General features: G+C 44.6%; 1 protein-coding gene across 4 annotated transcripts in view; it reads left to right on the top strand.

Annotated features, from left to right (window-relative positions):
- The first annotated feature begins 362 nt into the window (after positions 1–362).
- The window catches only part of LOC140464124 (protein kinase C alpha type), a 403957-nt gene continuing 380393 nt past the window's right edge, over positions 363–23926 (top strand). For all 4 annotated transcript variants that reach the window (XM_072558880.1, XM_072558878.1, XM_072558879.1 and 1 more), the window contains exons 1-2: positions 363–526; positions 1003–1034. In XM_072558880.1, coding sequence (XP_072414981.1) covers positions 369–526; positions 1003–1034 — 190 coding nt within the window. In that variant the 5' untranslated portion in view covers positions 363–368. The remainder of the gene's footprint in view (positions 527–1002; positions 1035–23926) is intronic.

The raw sequence follows: 23926 nt of genomic DNA, 5'->3' as shown, positions 1-23926 counted from the left end.
CGACAGTGGGCCCCTGGAGCGATTTGCCGCTGCCTGCAGTCTCAGCGCCGCGGCAGCAGGGGGTGGTATTGAGCCGCCCTCGCTGGCTCAATGCTGGAGGCTGGGGCTCTGACGCTGCGGCTGCTGCCGGGCGGAGCTCCTGCCAGTGATAAAGAGCGAGGGTTCGGTGCTGGGCTCCTCTCAGTCACCCTCCGCTTCCGCCGCACCTACACTTTCTGCAATTTATTGATTTTGTTGCGTGAGGTGGGGGGGAGGGGGGCGTGACTTTTTTTTATTTTGTGTGTTTTCTATCCACTTTTTTTTGTTGGGTGGGGGTGGGTGCGGGTTGGGGTTTTGGGGGGGTGGGGGGGGGGAACGATTTGTAAAAAATGGCCGATGCAGAGGGGGATGGTGGGGAGACCGTCAATCGGTTCGCTCGCCAGGGAGCCCTGCGGCAGAAGAACGTGTGCGAGGTGAAGGATCACAAATTCACCGCCCGCTTCTTCAAACAGCCGACCTTCTGCAGCCACTGCACCGACTTCATCTGGTGAGTGAGTGAGTGTGAGAGGAGGGAGAGTGTGTGAGAGAGGAGAGACAGGGGTTTACCTCCTCGCCGCCCCCCCCCCCTGACTTGCACACACTCCAGTCCCATCCCCACCCCGCCCCAAACACCGGAACGATCCAAACTTTCTCCCCAAACTCTCCCTGTGCAAACTTTTCTCTCTCTCTCACGCCCTCCTGGTCAGATTGCTGTCTCTCACTCTTGTCCCCTCCCACTCTGAGCTCTGCGCTGCCTTGCTTCCCAATTCCCCTTTTACCCCTTTTTCCCTTCCCCTCCTCAAATTGTTCTGCTTGGTTTCCTGATCCTCCTACTTTCTTTCATAATTCTTGTGACGTTTCATTTTGTTTGTGTTTCCTGATGTTGCTCCTGTTCTCTTCATCCCTGTGTGTGGAAAGGTGATTGTTGCCCTGGTATTTTTGTTTACCCTCCCACTAACGCCCCTGTTCTCCGTTTCATTACAGGGGGTTCGGGAAGCAAGGATTCCAGTGTCAAGGTATTTGAGAGTTACCGTGTCTCAAGATGCTGTTTGACTTGCTCCAAGTCTGGGGTCCTGCGCCTGAGAGACATATTTCTAAAAGGTTGTCAGTGATTGATAACTGGAGAGTGCGAGAAGCGGAAAGCTGTTACTTGTCGTGACCCAAGTGCACAGTAATGATCCCGCGGAAGGGATCTGGTCTGGAATGTGTCCAGTCAGAGGTTTGCCACTTAGTTTCAGTTTGGAAATGATGCCGATTTCTCTTTTCCCGCTCTGGGGACGTGGCGAGAATGAGGAAGTCCCAACTGACTGCAGAAACCTCTCCCCAGTAGCTGCTCACTTTTACTTGGGATTGTGTGACAGCTGTGTCCAAGGCCAGGCGGCTCAATATCTGCATTTGCTCCTTACCCTGAGAGGGCTTTACAGTGTATGTGGATTGTCAGTTTACCCACAGCCTCTCTTTCTCTCTCTCTCTCTCTCTCTCACATACACACCTTTTGTATAACTCTCCTACCTTTTATTCTCTGGACTTCGGTGTGCAGCTGTAAAGGGTCTGCTTTCACTGGGTCACACTTTAGAAAGTGAAGATGAATCAGGGCTGCCTGTATTGTATTAGCTCCTCCACACCCCCTTGTCCCTGCTCAGAAACAGGCTGTCTCTCAGTTTGGCAGTTCTACATCTGTTAAGCCCTTTTCTAGAAACGGTGAAGTTCCCACCGCTGACTGCTGAAGTTGGTGCGCCTATCCCCATCGAGCAGTCCATATTCTTGTTAATCTTGCATTGTGTATAAGGGTTGGGAGTTGAGTGTGTGTTCGTGGAAAAGCACAGCAGGTCAGACAGCATCTGAGGAGCAGGAAAATCAAATGCTTCGGGCCTATAGGATTTGAGAGGTCATGTTGTGGCTGTACAGGACATTGGTTAGGCCACTTTTCGAATCTAGTTTCCTTGCTGTAGGAAGGATGTTGTGAAACTTGAAAGGGTTCAGAAAAGATTTAGAGGGATATTGCCAGGGTTGGAGGGTTTGGGCTAGAGGGAGAGGCTGAAAAGGCTGGGGCTATTTACCATGGGATGTCAGGGGCTGAGGGGTGACCTTTATAGAGGCCTATGAAATCATGAAGGGCATGGATAGGGTAAATAGACAAGGTCTATTCCCCAGGGTGGGGGAAACCAAAACCAAAACTAGAGGGTGAAGGTGAGAGGGGAAAGATTTAAAAGGGACCTGAGGGGCAATGTTTTGACACAGAGGGTGGTGCGTGTGTGGGACAAGCTGCCAGAGGAAGTATTGGAGGTGGATACAATTACAACATTTAAAAGGCATCTGGATGGGTTCATGAACAGGATGGGTTCAGAGGGATATGGTCCAAATGCTGGCAAATGGGACTAATTAGTTGAGAATATCTAGGTGGCATGGACAAGTTGGACTAACGGGTCTGTTTCTGTGCTGTACAGCTCTAATCGGATGACAAGAAATCAAAACATGTTGAGATTAGTTCAGGTTCGCAAATTGCAATTTGAAAGTTGTTCCATTGCCCCTCTGTGCTCGGCGTTCCGATCGTGCCTCTGATTACCAGCAGCCAATAACTGTCCCCTTCCTGCATTTCATATTTAAAAGGAAAATAAAGTCTCTGAACCTTCCTGTGTATTATTGTTTTTGCAACCACGTGTGGGGTTTCACTCAGATGGATACCCTGTATTCAGTTGTTGCTAGCATCATTATTGTTCTGTATGCTGCAACCACATATTACAGAGTCTCTGTGTAGATGGAGAAGTTTGAAGTTCAGTCTCATCCATAGTTCTGTCGACATGTCTAAGGAAAGCCTTTCCAAGCATAAACATGGCTTGTCTTAGTGCTGTTGATAATATCTCAGCCTTGTGTTCTTGAAAGACCTTCAGCCCACTCCTTAACTATTGTAGTACACCAGCCTTCATTTATTTGCATGTGTTTGTACACTCGTAATTTCTGTTTTGAGGTTGCAATCACGTTCATCGGCTGAAGTGGTTGCTTCATTGGGCAACTCGGTGCCAGTGATGTACACTGTGGCTCAATAATTATTCTGAAAATGGAAGTTTCTGTTTGAGTAAGAAATTCGTTTTTCCAAGGAATTTTACCCACTGAGGGTGTAAAAGTGATTACTGCTAATGCAGAGGGAGTTTCCTGGCAGGCGTGATAAATTACTTTGTTTCACTTTTTTAACCTGATGTTGTGAAAATTGTTTCTTCTTCACTCTCTCTGAGCTTCTCCAAGTTGCGAGTCAGCGATGTGCTAATGGCCCACAGTTTACCAACAGTGCTCAGTGAAGCAGACATTGATCTTCAGCGTTCACAGAGCAGCTTTTATCTCTTGCTTCCCGCTGTTCATAAAACAGCCACCTCGAGTAGCCAGTCTGTCCCAGGCAGGAGTGCAGGGTGAGATGTATCTCCTTTTGTTTTTGTTTTAATGGTTTTGACATATCAGTAACACTGAGTGCTCTGGGTAGAATCCCCAAGTATTTTCTTCCTCAGAAAAAGACAAATTTAAAAATTGAAATCTCTAGAAAAACCCAGACTGTTAATCCAGAGACCCAGGTAATGTTCAGGGGACCCAGGTAATGCGGCAGATGGTGGAATTTGAATACAATGTACGTCTGGAATTACAAGTCTATTCATGACCATGAGTCCAATGTCGATTGTTGAGAAAATCCATCTGGTTCACTGATGTCCTTTCGGGAAGGAAACTGCCATCCTCACCTGGTCTGGCCTACATGTGACTCCAGACCCACAGTGATATGGTTGACTCTGAATTGTCATCTGGACAATAAATGTTGACCCATTTAGTCATGTCCTCATCCTGTGAATGGGTAGAAGGAAACAGGGATTTCTGGAACTTGCTGTTTAAGAGAGATAACCATTCGTCTTGAATCTGTTCAAAACAGTACCCCCTAGATTTTGGGGCAGGATGAGGGTGTGTAGCATGTGGCGGGAGAGTGAAGTTGAAGGGGAAGTTTGTCGATTAGCTGAATGAATGATGAGGGACTGTCTCCTGTTTTATGGGGAAAAGCCTCAGTGTGAGTGGTGTCCGGTTGAATGAGCCTGTTTGCTGACCAGCGTGCTGGCAGTTTGTGGCTGTCCTTGCTTCCCTCAATGCTGCTGAATAAAGCAGTGAGGTGATAGTGGCTCAGGGGGAGTGTTAGCAGTTGAGTAATCTTGGTCCAGGCTTCTAGCTGCCAGTTTGCACCGTGATCCTACTCGTGTTACACCTTTCCATTTGCTACAGTGAGGAGAGAATCAGACTCTGTTATTTGTTGCTTAGAATATGGAGGAGGAGTGAACACTGATTTACTTGATCAGTTATTTAGTATAAAGGCCAACACACAGGTTGTTCTGTGCACCCCTTTGAGTTGCAAAGCTCTCAGTCTCACAATAGAAACTTTTACTTGTGTATAATAAACATAAACAGAGAATCCAGGAAGTCTCAGTGCTCTTTACAACAAATGGAGAACTTTTAAAATGCAGTTGCTGTTGTGGTATAACAACTAATTAGTACTCAGCAATCCGCCACCAACAACAACAATCTCAGAATCTTTTTCCTAATGTTGATTCAGGGATAACTATTGGCCAAGTCAAATCTCCTCCTTGAAATATGGATTTTTGTTTTACACTGACCCGAGAGAACAGATAAAATTACTGTTCAGATCACATCCAAAAAACCAGCCTTGCTGACACTGCAGCTGTCCCTCAGTACTGCACACACGCACAGTGCCAGCTCTGAGTGAATGCTCCAGCCTTCGAGGGACTCCCTCTCTCTGAGGGGAGAAAGCTACCAACTGAGCAATGCCTGACACTGCTGTAGTTAGTCAAGCATTCAAAACAAAGAGCAGGAGTGTCCCACTGTGAGTTTGCCACGCCCTCCTCCTCCAAACCCTGAACAACATACCTCTCTCCTTGGAGAGACAGCTGTGAAGAAAAATGCTGAGATCAGCACATTCTGGAACTTCTGGGGGCTCCCCGGGAGCTGTTTAAAATCATCATTGTTTATTTGAAAGGGTGGAGACCACCTGGGGATATTGTTCTGGTGTCACCAGACATTTCAAGCAGCAGTCTGAGAGACCGCAGTAACCACGACATCCTTTAACCCTAGTTAATTCTGCTGAAGATGAAATAAAACAAAACAGCTGCAGATGCTGGAGATCTAAAACAAACCAAAACAGAAATCGTTGGACAAACTCAGCAGGTCTGGCAGCACCTAAGGAGAAAAAGCAGAGTTAATATTTCAAGTTGGTGGTTCTTCATCAGAACCATTAGTAGCTGGGAAAAGGTGGTATTTATACAAGATAATGAGTGGAATAGATAGAGTCGATAGCCAGAGATTTTTCCCCAGGGCAAGATTGACTGGTATGAGGAGTCATAGTTTGAAGATATTAAGAGGAAGGTATAAAGGTGACATCAGAGGTAGGTTCTTTATGCAGAGAGCAGTGGATGCATGGAATGTGTTGCCAGCTGTGGTGGTGGAAGCAGAGTCATTGGGGACATTTAAACAACTGCTGGACATGCACATGGAGAGCAGTGAGTTGAGGGGTGCACATGCACATGGAGAGCAGTGAGTTGAGGGGTGCGTAGGTTATATTATATTTTACGTTAGGAGTAAACCTTGGCACAACATTGTGGGACAAAGGGCCTGTTCTGTGCTGTACTTTTCTATGTTCTATTTATGCTAAAGTAGAAGTTGGCATGTTTTGAACCCACACCATAGCTGGTCCTGTTAGGACTTGAATTGCTTTAAGCACCAGTTAACCCATTCTCACATCTCCTAGGCCCAATGTTACATTTATATGGGTTGTGTTCAGGACAATTAACCCATGTTCTCACTCTTATTATCACTGACTCAGCTTTTCTTCTGTCCTGGCCTGTCATCCATAATCTCCTTGTTTATCAGTTCTTGTCATATCTCTCGCTTGCTCTCTGGGTTCTACCTCCACCTACCCCGGAAGGGCGGAGTCAGGTTCTAAAGTTTCTCAATCGTGAGACTGAGAGGCTGCACTGTCCCCAAGTGGAAAATGAGATGTTTTTTTCTTCAGGTTTGCACTGAGACTTGCAGTGACACTGTAGCCGGCCTGAGACAGAGATGTTTCTGTGGGAACATGGTGGTCCATGATGTGGCATTTTCGCAAACAGTGACGATGCTCTGCAAAGTGGTCACTCAGTTTGCATTTTGTCTCCCCAGTGTAGGGAAGGCTATGTTGTCAGTAGACTAGATTGTGTGAAGTGCAGGTAAATCACTGCTTCACCTGGAAGGTGACATCATCTTTCAGTTTCCCTGTCTCATTCTGAATTGGAAAAATTCACCAACGTTGCCTTGAATTTCCACCCTACCCTCACCTTCACCTGGCCCGTTTCCTCCCTTCCCTTCCTCAACATCTGTTTCCATTTCTGGGGATAAACTGGCCACCAATATCCAGCACAAACCCATTGAATCCCACAGTTACCTCGATTATATGTTCTCATATCCTACCTCCTGTAACAATCCCACCCACTCTCCTAGTTTCTCTGTGTCTGTCACATCTGTTCTGGCAATGCCAACTTCCACAGCAGGACACTGAAATGTCCATCTTTTTCTTCAGTTGAGGATTCCTTGCTACAGACCAGACGTTTACCTGTGTTAAACCATCTCTCACACTTCTGCCATCACCCCTTCTCTTCCATCCCACAACAACATTAAGGTCCCCTGGTCCTCACTTACTTCCCCAACGGCCTCCACATCCAAAGGATTTGTGCATGTGTTCCTTTTCCCTCCCTTGTCAACAGTCCTCTGGAAGACCACTCCTCCACTCCCAACGTCTCCTGACACCCCCATGGCACCTTCCCATGCAGTTGCAGAAGGTGTAGCATTTGCTCGTTCACCTCTTCCCTCCTCGCCATTCCAAGGCCTCCAATACATCTTCCAGCATTTCTTCACTCCCGGCCTGCTACTCTTAATTTCCTTGTTCACCTACATTTTCATAGCTACCTCTGGGCTCTGTCTCTACCTCTCTGTTCAAACCACTTCAGCTTCAGCATAAATACCACCTTTTCCCAGTTGCTAACTGTTCTGAGAAGTTGCTCAACTTTCTTCCCAGAGATGCTGCTGCCAGACCCACTGCGTTTTGTCAGCAATTTCTGTTGTTGTTTCTGCTGAAGGTGCTTTGTCTCAGCAACGTGTCAAGTTCCCTTTCAGACTCCTGTTGAGTCCATACACGTGGGTCCTTTCAAGTACTCTGTTCTGAAAGACAGTGACTGCAAAAATAAATACTTTGTGGCATCTGACCTAACTAATCCCATTAGATTGAGCCCATCCCTTTATTTTATAGACCTTCGCAATGCCCCGTGCTCTTAAGTCTGGCATTTCCTGAAAGTAAATAATTGGAACTCATGCGGCCAATTCTGACAAGGGGTTGGCATGCAGTCCCAGAAAATGATCAGAAAGAAAACAAAATGTTAATGTTCGTTGGAAGGGGAATGAAATGTGAGAGTATGAAGGTTTTCCTCTCGTCCTATAGAACATTGGTGAGCCACATCTGAAGGACAGTTTAAATCTTGGTTTCTTTAGCATTGGAAACAGTTTAGTGAAAGTTCACTTGACTCCTACCTGGCTTGAAGGGTTTATCATATGAGGAAGCGTTGGGCATGTACCCATTGGAGTTTAGAAGAATGAGAGACAATTCTTATTAAAACATCCAAGATCCTTCTGCAAGTTGACAGGATGGTTCACGATGGGATGTTTACCTTTGTCAGAGAGTCTCGAACTATGGGCTACTGTTTAAAAGGATTATCAGATCATCCATGATCTCCATTGAGTGTCAAAGTAGACTTAATGGGCAGAATGGCCTTCCTTTGCGACTATGACTTATGAATCACCCATTTTAATGTGGAGATGAGAATTGGTTTTTCCAGGGGGTTGTTCGACTGTGGATTTCTTTACCTCAGAGAGTGATGGAAGGTTGACCATTGAATATTTTTAAGACAGAGTTAGATTAATTCTTGGTTAACAAGTAGATCAAAAGGCAGTAGGCTGAAAATTAGAATTGAGGCCATGATCTTATTAAAGATGGAGCAGGGTCAAAGGTCTGAATAGCTAACCCCTGCCTCTAACTTGCCTCCTGGTTGGTGAAAGACATGACTCCGTGGGCAGTATTCTTGCCTCTGAGTCAAAAAGTCTGAAATTCAAGTCCAAAGACCTGAGCATTCAATCCAGCTTACAGTCTGAGTGTGACACTGTCAGAAGTGTCGTCACTTTGATTAAAACGATAAACCCATCTCCTTTTGACAGGTGGAAAAGACCTCAATATGGCATTTTGGGAAGACAGCAAAGGAGTTCTCATCAGTCAGTACCCTGGTCAATTTTTACCCCTCGACCAATATCACAAAAATATGATCTACTTGTAGTAACGTCAATGTTCGTGGGAGTTTGTAGTGTGCAAGTTGCTTTGGGGTTCCCTGCATTATAATAGTGACTACATTTGGCAAGTACCCCATTCACTTCAAAGTGAATGCTATTAAGTTGTTTTTATTACTGTGTTGGTCTCCTGCCTGGATGAAGGACCAAATCCACAGCCCTACTATGTATGCCAATCTAATGCTCTCCCTTTCACCAAACCTGCTGAAAATAGACAGCTGCTGACAGGGGGGATGTAAACAGTTCTTTGCAGGGGGAAAGCAGGATTTTAACCGAACATTGGCGCAATGCTGTCTGTCACCACCTGCTCTTTTCAAATCTGTTTTGAATTTGAGTTTTGCTGACTGGTAAAATGTCATCTGTTTTAGAAAATATTCTTCATGATCATTTGTCTCTTAAATAAGAAATTTCCCAGAACTGTGATTGTCATTGTCCACATCTATAATTTGTGTTTAATATTCCATTCCTCTGTCTTTCTAAAACACAATGGCTGCTAATGCTTAGAGTGAAATCTCTCTGTTGGTCCAATTCCTGTTCCCTCAAATGTCGTGTGAATTTAAAAAATAAAATCTTTTATAAAAACCTATTAAATCCGAACTTGTGGGTTTTATCATCCGCCTCATCATAATCTCTCTCTCTCTCTCTTTCTCTCTCTTTCTCTCTCTTTCTCTCTCTTTCTCTCTCTTTCTCTCTCTTTCTCTCTCTTTCTCTCTCTCTTTCTCTCTCTTCTCTCTCTCTTTCTCTCTCTTTCTCTCTCTTTCTCTCTCTTTCTCTCTCTTTCTCTCTCTTTCTCTCTCTTTCTCTCTCTTTCTCTCTCTTTCTTTCTCTCTCTCTCTCTCTCTCTCTCTCTCTCTCTCTCTCTCTCTCTCTCTCTCTGTGCATGCTTGGTTTGTTTTGAATTTTCTTCCTTGCACTCATCAAGTTGTTTGGTCAATATTTCTATTTCCCATTGGCAACAAATCACAGTAATGAGTTGAAACATTATTCATTTTAGATTTGGAACACATTAGGAAATTTGGTCTCTCCACCACACTCCAACATTTAAAAACCTCAGTCAGATCACCCATAATAAGTCTGCACCACTCTAAACTGTCGGCTTCCAGCATGTTAAGCCAATCTGTGTAACTGAGGTGTCTTTGGTTAGCTTGGATGGCCGGTTTGCAACGCAGAGTGATGCCAACAGTGTGGGTTCAATTCCCACAGCAGCTGAGGTCACCATGAAGTATTCTCCTCTCAACCTCTCCCTGTGCCTGAGGCAGAGTGACCCTCAGGTTAAACCCCCACCAGTCAACTCTGTCTGATGAGAAAGTAGCTGTATGGTCTGGTAGAATCATGGCAATTTTACTTCTGCATCCTTTCCAATGTCTCCATATCCCTCCCCGTATGAGGAGATGAGACTGCATATTGTATTCAACTCCAGCCTGTCCTCAACAGCCTCATGAGCTTTGAAGTTCTATTTTCTAGCTCTCACTTTCTTGCAGTTACTTTCTAGCTGTTTTAATGTTCTGAGTGCCCCTGTCTCTACTCGAACAAATCCTGTTATATATCATTGAAGGCAGCTGACTACCACCTGAGGGCAACTAAGGGATGGACAATAAATGCCAGTCCTGCCATCGATGCCCAGATGAATAAATTTTTAATAACATTATTATCCTGCTTGCAAGTATAATGCTGCACTTAATTAAGCATCATATTCCACTCACAAGGCCAATCCCTCAGTGAATCAGGATTCACTTGAAGCAGTTAACTTTTTTCTACAGTTGGCACTTGCCTAGGTTTATTATCATCTAGGTTAACAGACCCAGAGCTTCTTATAACTTGATGTGCTCGGAAAGAGATCTCATCTTTGGTTTTTTTTGTGGCCAGTTATCCAAAAAGCCCTGTCATCTGGTTACTGACTCTGCCACAATGTGAGAACAGTCTGTCTTCATTTTGCTTCCTCCCCTGTGTGTGTGAAGCTAAATACCTCATTACAGAAATTGCCAGGCCAGTGGCACAAGGCTCTGATGGAGACTTTGGCAGCAGAGATATTGAAGATGTTGGCATGGATGCTGCCAGTGAGTGCTGAGCTTGAATCGACCGAGTTGTTTGTGTTCACTACACTTTTGGATGTGAGAAGTTGGGCTTTCCTCCTGACTCTTTGAAAGGAGCAAAAATGTGTGATGCCTCCCCCAGCCCACACTTCCAGACAGAGTGAGGTTTTTGCCAGTTAAACCCTGGCGTCATTGGTCACGCTGTCCTCTGCCAGAGCTGGTTGGTTTGAGAGGGAAGTGTTGTCACTTCTGAAGTTTGGGCCTGGTGTAGACCAGCTAGTTTAAGTAGGTATGCATCATTGTACATAGCTGCTGTTCACCTTTAGAAATTAGGTGATCTCTTTTTTTTTGTTTTGTTACCTTCTATGTGTTTGCTTCACTGTTTTTCAGGTTGGTTACCTGTCTAATATTTTCTGTAAACTTTTATCTGAGCCAAGTCTCTGGCTCGTATAACCACTCTGTACTTCCTGATCTATATTGGTTCCTAACCTGGCAGCATCTTAATTTAAAATAAAAATCAAACTGGTATTTATAGCCTCATTTTCTCCCATCCCTAGAACCTCCAGTTCTAGCCTCTTGAACAGAGCTGATTTTAATCACCCCACTATTGGCAGCTTTCAGTTGCCTCGGCCTGGAATTCTGAAATTCTCTCTTTAATCATCTCCATTTGACTTCTGTCTCTTTAAGGTAACTCCGTCAAATCCACCTTTTAGTCCAATCTTGTTTCTGCTTTTGTGCCTTGTTGTCATTTTTTAAATTTACAAATCAGCTTGGGATATTTGATAATGATAAAGGCATTAAATAAATGCAACTGTTTGTTGAAGCTTTGTTCGGACTTTGTACTGATTAGCCCAGGAGCCTGAAGCGTTTGCTGTCTCAACCCAGTAATGGTGACAGTATTTGGATGAGTGGAGTTTTTTTTTGCAAATGGTGAACTTGTTTGTACATCACTTGTTGGAAGTGGGTATTGCTGACTGAGCCAGCATCTAATTACCTGTCCCTAGTTGCCCCTGAGAAGGTGGTGGTGAGCTGCCTTCTTGATTTGCTGCCGACCATGTGCTGTAGGTAAACTCACAATATCATTAGGTAGGGAATGCCAAGATTTTGACCCAGTGACACTGAAGGAACAGTGATATATTTTCAAGTCAGGATGGTGAATGGTTTGAAGGGGAACTTTCAGGGGGTGATGTTCCCATATACAGGTATCTGCTGCCCTTGTCCTTCTCTATGTTCTCCATGTCCCAACATGCTGCAAGTGCTTCAGTTGAATCTCCGTTCTTTGCTTGAGAACCTGGAGCAGTGTTATTTGTGATGAGGAGATGAAATGGAAGGTGTGTCACATCCCTCTCTGATTAATTTTCTGGTTTAACTCCGTCGCACTGTAGAGGGCTTTGTGACTTTACTGTTGCTCCCACCCTGGGCCCAATGTAAAGCAGTGTCTATTGGCCTTACCCAGTCAGGTAACCAAGTAGGAATAGCACTGACCTGGTCCAAAGGTGCCATATTACCTGCCTCACTTACCCCTGTAAAATATTGGGCATTCCTTGTATCCTGCTCCTGTGTAAATCCTGTAGTTTGGGAGAAGCCGTTGCATGTGGATAATACTGCAGATCTGCTGCTCATGTACAGTGTTCAGGACTCTTTTTTTTTTGTAAACTCCGTGTCCCCAGTGCCATCATCAATGGGGACTCTGTTGTTGAACTTCTCTCCCCTTCCCAATTAACTTCTTTAAAAAAAAATTCTTTCTCACATTCCTCTTCCTGCCAAATAATGTGACTCTTCAAAACAAAACCACCACACTTCCCTGTTGATTAATTGTCAGTAACTATCTCGGGGAGGGGAATGCCAGTGGATGTGGGTTTGGAGTTGTGTGGAGCCAATAGATAATGATGTTTGGTGAATATTGGATGAGCTTGTGGTCGGTGCCTCTGTGGAGTTAAGTTTGTAGTTATTTACTGTTTCTAAAGATGTCTTCTATTTTAAAAAAAAACTACTGAGGCTGCACATGCAATTCCAGATGTGGTCTGACCAAACCAAAGATATAATTTTAGAACGGTAATTTTTCTACTTTAAAGGTTGCCCTGCAGACTAAGGATTTCTTGTGAAAGTGCTATATCAGGAGAGCAGCTGAATTTGAAATGGTTTTTCAAACTCCAGCTCAGAATTATGAATTTACCAACTGCTGTGTTTGAAATTGGGTGGTGATTGGAGAGATTTACTCTGAGACAGTGCCTGTACTTTAGTGAATTCCCTGTGGGCAGCATTTGGCATTGATACAAGAGATTCCAATGGTAGATATTGGCAACTCCCCACATAGATGTTCATTTGGCGCAATGCCCAGATCCTTTAGGTTTGAATTAGGCTGAATCAACTGCGTTGAGGCTCCCCCAGCGAAATGTCTTTGGAACAGCAGTAGGCCATTCAGTCCCTTGACCCTTCCTGTCATTCAGTGGTCTTGTACTGATCTATGCTCCAACTCTGTCAGTCTTTTAGTTAGATTAGATTACTTACAGTGTGGAAATAGGCCCTTCGGCCTAACAAGTCCACACCGACCCGCCAAAGCGCCACCCACCCAGGCCCATTCCCCTATATTTACCCCTTCACCTAACACTACGGGCAATTTAGCGTGGCCAATTCACCTGACCTGCACATTTTTGGACTGTGGGAGAAAACCGGAGCACCCGGAGGAAACCCACGCAGACACGGGGAGAATGTGCAAACTCCACACAGTCCGTTACCTGAGGCGGGAATTGAACCCAGGTCTCTGGCGCTGTGAGGCAGCAGTGCTAACCACTGTGCCACCATGCATAAGTTTTAGTATGAAGAGTAAGTTGGAGCTCTTGAGAAAATATGTTTTTCACCCAGAATATGGTAGGAATAAATGTACTGCCGAAGATAGTGGTGGAGGCAGGTACTCTCTTGGCTTTGAAGAAGCATCTGGCTGAGCACTTAAAATGCCAGAACTTGGTAGGCTATGGGCCAAATGCAGGAAAACGGGATGAGTGTAGTTCGGTTTGTTGATCGACATAGACGTGGTGGGTCAGAGGATCTGTTTCTATGCTGTCTGACTCCGTGACTCCATTATCAATTGACTTGGTGTTAATGCTTTTTGTGTGAAAGGCTTCCCTATGTCTGTCCTTCTTGGCATGGCTAGACTTGTTAACGTCTCTCCCAGATTACCCAGCTCTTATTTCAGCAGTAACAAGCCAAACCAAGATCCTTCTGATTTTCTTACACCCAGAGTAAAAGACAGCCTCCGGTTTCAAATGGGTGGATTTCCAGTTGGTCTAAGAAAGGGGACAGGGCAGCAGCTCATTGTGGGTGAGGTTGATGGCACTTGCTATCCTGGGCCTGGCCTGAGAATGTTTGATGATAACCAGCATGAATGGGGCAGTTTTCTATCTCTTTTTTTATTTTGAATGTACAGTTTGCCAAACCCACTAATTGCCCCCCTCAGACTAGTTCCACAAGGTCCGTTCCCCATCCTGGTGTGCGTTTTTTTAAATAATAAAATCCAGGCACGGGATAAAAGCAAATTACTGCGGATGCTGGAATCTGAAACCAAAAGAGAGAATGCTGGAAAATCTCAGCAGGTCTGGCAGCATCTGTAAGGAGAGAAAAGAGCTGACGTTTTGAGTCTCACTGACCCTTTGTCAGAGCTTTGACAAAGGGTCAGTTAGACTTGAAAGTCAGCTCTTTTCTCTCCTTACAGATGCTGCCAGACCTGCTGAGATTTTCTAGCATTTTCCTCTTTTGGTTTCAAATCCAGGCATGGTTTTTATTTTGGAAAACGTTAGCATTTCAGAGTCACTGGCAGGACCACCACCAGAGGTTGCCTGTTCAGTGTAGCCCTCTGGGAGATAATGGGGAGCAGCCTTCATGAAACAGTTGGGGTCTGTTTGATTGAGGATACCCCCAGTTTGGTTAAAACACACGCTCACATCATTAGTACTGAAACCACTTTGGTAGCACTGTACTGAAGTTTGTATATGGAGCCTGGGGAGTCTCAATGGCAACTCCACAGCCAAATCGGTAGCTTGCCAACCTGATCAACACACTTTGCTCCTGTCACCTAAATAGTTGTGGCAGAAGTGAGGATTGCAGATGCTGGAAACCAGATTTTAGATTAGAGTGGTGCTTTTGTCCGAAACATCGATTTTCCTGCTCCTCAGATGCTGTCTGACCTGCTGTGCTTTTCCAGCACCACTCTAATCTAAAATCTAAATAGTTGTGTCTGTTTGAAATGTGGATTTCTTGCATTTGTCCTGATGAGTGAAAGATTAAAGATTAAAAACTTTTTAGCAACATTTCTGCCTTTTCAGCAAGATTCAGAGGCTTATTAAAGTCAGCAATCTGCTGCAGGGTTGAAGCTTTGCACTGTATTTCACTAACGCAGGTGACAATAAATAAATCAGTCACCATTCATTCATTCATTTCAGATTCCATGCAAATATTGCAAATCCTTATCACTGGTTAGTGGGGAATTGCCAAGGTCTAATTTAAACTAGTCTGACGGATACTTGTCCTGTCCTTTCCCTGTTTCCCAGCCTCCAGGATTGTTATCCACCTGTTCCATTTTTCATGAGGGTGGCCTCATTGTGCTGGGCTGTTGTTTCTTTTCTCCTCTTTCCACTGAAAAGTGTGCCTGCTTCTCTGGATCAAGTGTCTTCAGATACTGCATCAAGTTAAATACTTGGAACAAGTGACCCACTTCTGCTGCTGCAAAACGAAAGCAGGTTCGATGAGGTTCAGCCATTCTTCAGAGGCCTGTCTCGGTTTAACTGAGACAGTGACACATCTCCCAACCCATACACGTACACACGCACGCACACACACACACACAGACCTGCACATACACCTCAGTAGCACCCAGCAAGACCAGAGTTGCACAGAGTGCTCTTGGTTGGGGTGGGGGAAGGAATGGATGCACATACAGTTTTAGAATGAACCCTGTCACTGTCAGGTTGGCAGTTTTAGCCAAAAACGCATAGAATTCTGCTCCAATTCTGAATTGCCTGGCCACATTGTCCAGTCAGGTTTTAACTATCCAGTTGCCCCTCCCTCTTCCTCCTGACCATTTTGATTATTGGTCCCATGCCTTCTGTCTGGAATCTCGCTCCTTTGTGTGTGAGAATGCAGCTGCCGTCCCATCACGTGGTGTTATAATTCCAACCTCACCACCCAGGCTTAGTGTGTAATGGGCCACACAGAAGTTACCCTGTGCTCACTTAGCTTGCACGTGGCTCCGTCAGTGAAATTCTGAGTCGGAAGGTTCTGAGTTCCAGTCCCACTGTGGACTTTGGGACAAGACTCTTGGCCAACATTCCAATGTAGTCCTGAGGGATTGCTGCACTGCCAGAGGTGCCATCTTTCCAAACTGAGGAGCTGCTTATCTTCTCAGCTGCACATAAAAATCTCCAGGCGGTGTTTTGAAAGAGAGCAGTGAAGTTGTGCCCTGTGTACTGGCCAGTGTTTGTCCTCGACATTACAAAAAGAGGCTATCTGCTGAGTTATCAGAATGGTGTCTGTGAATACCTGCTGTGCACCAGTTGGATGCCGTGTTTCCGACATTTCAACAATAACTTACAAGTCTTTGTGTATACAGTTATCACAGTTTGACTATCCATCTAACTCCTGGGAGGTCTTGTTTAGTTTGGTAGCGTCTCCTTCTTTGGTAAAGCCAGATGTAAAGTATTCATTTGCTACCTCAGCAGTGGTACCTCTGTTCATATCTTCCCTTTGTGGTCCTGAATCAGCCTCAATCCCGTTCATGCAAGAACCAGGAACAGGAATAGACAATTCAACTCCTCGAGCCTGCTCCACCATTTAATACGATCATGGCTGATCTCATTTTGTCCTCAGCTCCACTTGCCTGCCCACTCCCCACAACCCTTACACCCATAACTAATTAGAAATCCTCTCGCTCCTCCTCAAATTGAGACAATGTCTTGGCATCCACCACACTCTTGTAGTGAATTCCACAGATTCATGACTCTTTGAGAGAAGTAATTCATTCTCATCAGTGTTTTAAATCTGTTATGCCCTTGTACTAAAGCAGTAACCTCTCATCCTAGATTGCCTCACATGAGGAAACCTCCTTTCTCCATCTATTTTGTTAATCCCCTTTAACATCTCACATACCTCAACTAAATCTCCTCTCATTCTTGTAACTTCCAGAGAGTACTGGTTTAAACTGCTCAATTTCTCTCCATAAGACAAACACTCACTCTGGAATCAAGCTAGTGAACTTTCTCTGAACTGCATCCAATATGACTACATTTCCCCCCCACCATTCCCCCCACCCCTTGAAAAAGCAGGACGCAACGCTCAAGATGTAGTCTCACTAAGGCCTTGTACAGTTGTGGCAACACCTCACTACAATAATACTCTATTCCTTTAGCAATCAATGCCAAAATTCCATTTGCTTTCCTATGTAGCTGCAGGTTTTCTGGGGTTTGAGGGCGAGGACACCCAGATCTTTTTGCTGTCATTTTACCTTTTATTTGCCTCCTGAGAGATTTCAGGATTCTCCTTTCACATGTCTTCTCTCACTATGCCTTTGCTTCTCGTATGTCTTTTTTTCCCCTTCCCCTCTGTACTTTCTCATTGACCCTGGTTCTCACTTGTGGAAGGTTTGGACTCAAAGGATAATTGTTATCCTGGAACTGCTCTGTTATTAGTCAATGGGAATTGTGGCTCCTTGGCTTTGGGGTCAGCTGGCTTCTGTTGGCTCTTGCAGTAACTCTGTTAAGGAGTGGCTGAAAGAGATCACTCCCATTTGTGGTGGGTTCACTTGTCTCGTTTGGAAGTTTATCACTGGAGTGCTCTGCAGAACATGTACAAGTCTGGTTAGCAGCTGAGGAAGGCTTGTCTTCCAGAAGAAAGAAACCTATGACCTGCCCATTCTGAATTGGAGCACAGGGCAAATCACACAACTTTAAATTGAGGGGTGCTAGGTTTCGGACAGGGATCAGGGATAGTTTCTTTACTCAGTGGTAGGGGCGTGGAACAGCCTGCCTGCAACAGTAGTAGTTTCGCCGACGTTAAGGGCATTTAGATGAGCATTGGACATCTAGGTGGATAATGATGGAATGGTTAGATTAGATGGGCATCAGATTATTTTCACAGGTTGATGCAACATCGAGGGCCGAAGGGCCTGTGCTGCATTATAACATTCTAAACCGCACAGAACAAAAGAAGGCCACTTGGCATATTGTTCCTCTGCTAGTACATTAAGGAGAGCTATCCATACTAGTCCCACTTCCTCGTCTTTTCCCTAAAATCATGTATAATCCCACAGGATGTGGACAAAGTGGATGCCAGGAAGGTATTCCCTCTGGCCACGGAGACTCAAATTCAACTACATGGTTCGCAACTAAGCGGCCTCCCTTTTGAGACAAAGACACGAAGCCACTTTCTCTCTCAAAGCGTCATTTTAGAGAATGAAATTCTCTTGTCATGAAGGAAATGGAAGCTGGCTGTTTTAACTTTATTCAAGGCTGCGTTAGTGTTTTGGCAGACAAAGGAGCCGAGGGTTATGGGGTGTGGAGCTAAACGTACCACCAGAATGAGCCATGATTCAAGGACCCCCATGGTCTGATTGCCAAGTCCGACGTTTTGAAGTTACTCTGGTACTTTTCACTTTTTTTAAAATTGAAAGTTACTTCCACTCGCAGTGCAGCGGGTACGTTCTAGAACACACCGTCTCTGCTTCCACTCGCCGTGCAGTTGGTACGTTCCAGACCACACCATCTCTGCTTCCAGTACCCGTGCAGCTGGTACATTCTAGAATACACCATATCTGCTTCTAGTACCTGTACAGCTGGTATGTTCTATACCTCACTGTCTCTGCTTCCAGTACCCCTGTAGCTGGTATATTCCAGATCACATCGTCTCTGCTTCCAGTACCCGTGCAGCCACTACATTCTAGACCCCACTGTCTCTGCTTCCAGTACCTGTGCATGTGGTACATTGTAATCCATACCTCAGAACTTCATTTTGCCACTGATTGTTAGTTTTTTTTTGTCAATTGTCTCTTTCTTAAGCCACAGAAATCAAACTTGAAAATGTAGTAATCTGCTGAACAGATTGCAGTCTTAGGTATAATTTTATAGTTCGTTTTATTTATTCATGGAACCTGGGTGTGGCTAGCCAGTCCAGCATTTATTGCTTATTCCTGGTTACCCTCATGAAGGTGGTATTGGACTGCCTTCTTGAACCACAGCAGTCCATTTGGTGTACGGACACCCCCAATGCTATTAGTGAGGGAGTTCTAAGATTTTGACATACACAGTGAAGGAGCAATGATTTGTTTATAAGTCAGGATGGTGTGTGTGATCTGGAGGGGAAGTTGCAGGGAGTGGTGTTCCCATGTATCTGCTGCCCTTGTCCTTCCAGACAGTATTGATATGGTTTTGGAAGGCTATGTTGAAGGAGCCTTGATGAATTTCTGCAGCATATTTGTAGATAGTGTGCATTACTGCTGCTGAGCGTTGCTGGTGAAGGGAGTGGATATTTGTAGATGTGGTGCCAATCAAATGGGCTGCTTTGTCCTGGATAGTGTCAAGCTCCTTGAGTGGTGTTGGAGCTACACCCATCCAGCCAAGAGGGGAGTGTTCGAATAACATCTTGACTTGTGCCTTGTAGATGGTGGACAGGCTTTGGGGAGTCAGGAGAGTTGCTTGCTGCAGGATTCCTAGTCTTTGATGTGTTCTTGTCACCACAGTATTTGTATGGCTAGTCCAATTCAGTTTGTGGCCCATGGTAATAATAGCACGGTTTGTATAAATAGCAAATTCAACCACAGGGAACTGGTAACATTTTTGCTTTTTTTTTGGACTTTTGCATTGAATTAAGTTGGAACAGCAGCCTGCACTTCACACAACACCCTTGGTTATGGATTGACCTTGTCAAGCTCGTCTGGTGAAGTTCCAAATTCTAGTCATTAACCTGCAAGAAAGAAGTGAAGTACCTTTCTTTTTTTTTGTTTTTCTTTTAAATATTTTTCATTGTGTTATGTTGCCTCCACTGGTCACATGCTTGCTTCCAAGTCTTGCACTCATCAGAATAATTTGCAAGGAATCCCAAAGTAATGGGAAACATTTATATTGTGTGCTAAATGAAATGACAATGTTGATTGGTTGGAAATTGGACTTTGTGATTGGAAGAGGCTTTGGAGAATGTACCAGTTAATGATGACTGACAGTTGACTGTCAAGATTTGTTTAGACTTTAAAGCAGGCAGGTTGGCTCTGGTCCTGTCATTACCCTGAGAAATGAAAAGGCAAATGACTGTGCCCTATTTTGTTGAAACAGGCATAATGCTAGGCGAACTATTGGAGGCTGGTACAATTTCAACATTTAAAAAGCATCTGGATGGGTATATGAATAGGAAGGGTTTAGAGGGATATGGGCCAAGTGCTGGCAAATGGGACTAGATTAGGTTGGGTTATCTGGTCAGCATGGACGAGTTGGGCTGAAGGGTCTGTTTCTGTGCTGTAAATCTCTGACTCTGTGCAGCATATGAACTTCCTGTCTCAAAGAATAAAGAGAATCCAAGCAACAAGAGATGAGGGGAAAATCTTGTATTTATACAATGGCCTGTTTTACAACCCCAGTAAGTCTCAACACTTTTTATACATTTAATTCAGTGTTTGTGAAATGAAGGAAATGTGGCAGACAATTTGCACACAGCAAGATCCCACAATTGATGACATGACAATGACTGAAAGAACACTGCTTTGCAGGAAGTGTAATCTTTTTGATTTGGATGCAAATTTGATAATTATCCAAAACTCTGCTGCCTGGGTCTTGTAGAAAACCTCTCACTGTGTCACTCTCTCTCATTAGCTTCTAGTTAAGCGACCCTTTGATTTCAATAGTCTATTATCGTTCTGAAATCTCTCCATGATCTTGTCCCTCATTATCTCTCATTTCCTCCACTCTCTCAGCCCTCTGCGACACCAGTGCACATCCTGAGCTTCTCCACTTTTCGAGTTCCATCGTGCCTCCAACCAGACAGATCCTAGGCTCTGAAATTCCCTCTCTGCCTCTCCTTCCTCCACGAAGCCATTCCTTAAATCTCCCTGTCTCACCTAGTTATCTGCCTAACATCTCCTGATATTTCCTTTTATAACACTCCTGTGAACCGACAACGATGTTTTATTACATTTGTAGGTACTACATGAATGCAGGCTCTGTCTGTACTCTCGAACGCCCTCCAACATCCCACAGCCAATGTTCCAAGCCTCTGATGAGGTTTTACTGTGAAACTGCAACTCCTGTGAAACTGAGCGGTCAGACTCCCCATGTGAGCATGTCAGAGATGGGGATAGTCCACCTTGGACCTTGGTGCATGGTGATGTGTTGGTGGAACTGTATTGGTCTGAAGGGGCTGTCTTATGTTTCAGCTGTACTGTTGTACACATGAAGGACTCAACTGCTTTATTTTGCCATAGATTCAGGAGTGGAGAGACCTGTCGTATGTGCACAATATTAACTTTGAATGTGGCAATATTAACTGAGAAGGCTGTTAAAACAGCACTGACTTTATAAACAGACCCAGCCTAACCTGAGAGTGCTGGAAATTGGGCTTGGCTGGCTCTGTCCAGGGAATCCAAGCATATATAGCATGGTGTTGTCGTTTGGAATATTGCGTCCTGTATTGAAGGAAGGATATGCTGGTGTTGGAGGGGGCCCAGAGGAGGTTCACAAGAATAATCCCAGGGATGAGAAGGTTTAGGAGGATGTGGGGAATCTGATTGATATACTGAAAGGCCTGAATAGAGTGGACGTGGAGAAGATGTTTCCACTCGTAGGACCTGAGGGAACAGCCTCCGAGTGAAGAGGACACTGTGTTGAATTGAGATGAGGAGGAACTTTTTCAGCTAGAAGGTGGGGAATCTGTGTAATTCATTGCTGTAGAAAGCTGTGGAGGCTGGGTCACTGAGTGTATTGAAGACAGAGTGAGATAGATAGGTTCTTGATTGGTCAGAAGACAGGAGAATGGGGTTGAGAAATTGATCATTCCTGATCGAATTGCAGAACAAACTTGATGGGCTGAATGGCCTAATTCTGCTCCAGTATCTTGTGCAGTAAGTTTAATGCAAAGCAAGATCCCAGAGAGAGTAATGTGATTGTGACCTCAATGTGGGGTGAATACCTGGGGAGAATGCACTTGTTGTTCTCCAAACTGGAAGAGTGGGATCTTTCTGTGCCTTGATCTAACGTTTCATCTGAGATCCAGAACTTCTGACAGTGCTGTGTCTGCATTGTATTACACCAGAGTTTCAGCTTGGATCATCCATTAGACAAACCCTTCATTCCTGGGGTACCCTTCTCTGGGCCCTTTCCACATCCTTCCTTTAGATATGGGGCCTAAAACCGCTCTCATTATTCCGAATGGCAAGACTATGTTATACAGCTTTAGCTTTCCTGAGATTTGAGATCTTTGTCCTTCAGTATCCTGAGAAGGATTTGAACCCATGACCATAGGAGCTGAGCATATTAACCCACTGAGCCATGGCTTGCCCCTGTACTGACACAGTACATTTGGTAAATGTGAAACTGATGGAGAGTTTACTTTTTCATGACACTTCTGGTCTCGGCTGTGGTTGGTGGAAAACAACAAATTCAGACAATTTGTCCTCTTTGTCAGTATTTCTGAAAAGCTGAGGTGTACTGCCAGACCTGAACATACATTTTCTCTCCAACAGGCAGATGATGGTTCTGAAAGCATCTCATTCGCTAACTCTGCATTTCTCCTCAATCAAACTAACTGCTTTGCAGTCTGTGCAATTTGTGGTGCTAATATCAATCCCACGATTGCTAATGCTGCTGTCTGCCTCACTTCTCCCCCTGCTCTGACCCCACCCAGGGCTTTTCAGCTATTTCCTGGTTTTGGGAATTTTGCTGCTGTTCCCTGATTTTATGCTTTCCTGTGTCAAGCCTTTTGTACAGTCTGCATCCCACACCCAGGAAATAATTGTGCCCACACTGGTTAGAAATAGTTTATAACTTCAAGACTGCGTGGAACAAACCACCTTGAATATTCCCTGTGGGCATTTAATGAAGGCAGGAGGTTGTTTGAGAAGCTGAAGAAATTCTCATGGACTAGAGGAGTTAATGGGCTTGTATTGAACCTAACGCTGAAATGATTTACTGAGAGACTTTAGTTATGTCATATTACGCTAATCTGTTCTCTGTTCCACTTCTCACATCTTAAGCCACTAAGCTAAGCGATCACTGGTGGATTAATAATGGATCAAATAAATTTAAATAGATAAATACATGAAAAGCTGCCACAACACCTGCCTCCCTCACACACTCTCTGTCTCCCTCTCTCTCTCTCTGTCACTCTCTCTGTCTCTGTCTGTCTGTCTCTCTCTCTTTTTCTGTCTGTTTTTCTGTCTGTCTGTGTCTCTCTCTCTCTCTCTCTTTCTCTCTCTCTTTCTCTGTCTCTGCCTGTCTTCCTCTTTTCCCCCCCTAATCTCTCGCTGTCACTCACACTCTCATTCTCATTCTCTCACACCTGGCCCATCTGTATGAAATGCTCCCTCCCCTTTTCTCTCTTTCTATTGCTTTTAAGACCCTTCTTTTTACCGGCCAGTCTCCGTGAAACTTTCTGTCCCTCTGACAGCTCCACTCTTTGGGAGGGTGATGCGTAAATTTTGGTTGATAATGTTCCTGGGAAGCTACTTTGAAAGATGTTCTGTATTGAAGGCACCAAGTCAATATTTGTGTTTCAAACAAGAGTCAGATTCGACTTGAAACATTAAACGGGTCGGTTCTCTCCCCACAGACGCTGCTGGCCCTTCTGCGTATTTCCAGCACTTGCTGCTTTTATTTCATTCCTCCCACAGACTGCGGATTATTTCAGAGACAGAGTGGAATGGGCCCATAATCTCTGGAGTTTGGCAAAACAAGAGGGAGCATGTATGTTTTGAGTAGGTTTGATGGAGTGGATGCTTAAATGGTTTTTGTTTCATTTGGCTAAAGAGATTTGGATGAGTCTCAAGGTCTTACCTTAAGGGATAAGGGCCCCTTACCATTCTGCCCTGGGACGAAAAGAAATTCTATTCTGGAGAGGTTTGTGAATCTTGGAATTCTCTATCCCAAGGAGCTGTGAGTTTATTCACGGCAAAAATGGATCAAATCCAGGTCATTAATGGAAGTGAACATAGTGTGGAGAAAGTGGTGCTGATCTTTTGAGATTGACCTGAATCATGCTGAATGCTGGGGCAGGCTGGAAGGATGTGATGGGCATCTTTCTTCTGCTGCTCCCAACACTTACATTCCCATGGAATTGTGACAGCACACGCTGTACCTGAAGGAGCAGTTCACCCAGTCTGGCTCCATGACACTGTTGTGTCTAAAACTAGTGTGGAGCTCAGCAGTAGGCTGAGCGATCTGGGTCTGTTTGCTTGGATCTCAGTCTTGGTTACCCAGTCCCTGGGAAAAGTGAGATTTGGG

Source organism: Chiloscyllium punctatum, chromosome 39, assembly GCF_047496795.1.
Source record: "Chiloscyllium punctatum isolate Juve2018m chromosome 39, sChiPun1.3, whole genome shotgun sequence".
NCBI classification, from domain to species: domain Eukaryota; kingdom Metazoa; phylum Chordata; class Chondrichthyes; order Orectolobiformes; family Hemiscylliidae; genus Chiloscyllium; species Chiloscyllium punctatum.
Note: the sequence above shows the minus strand (reverse complement) of the source record. Positions and strands in the feature narration are given on the sequence as shown.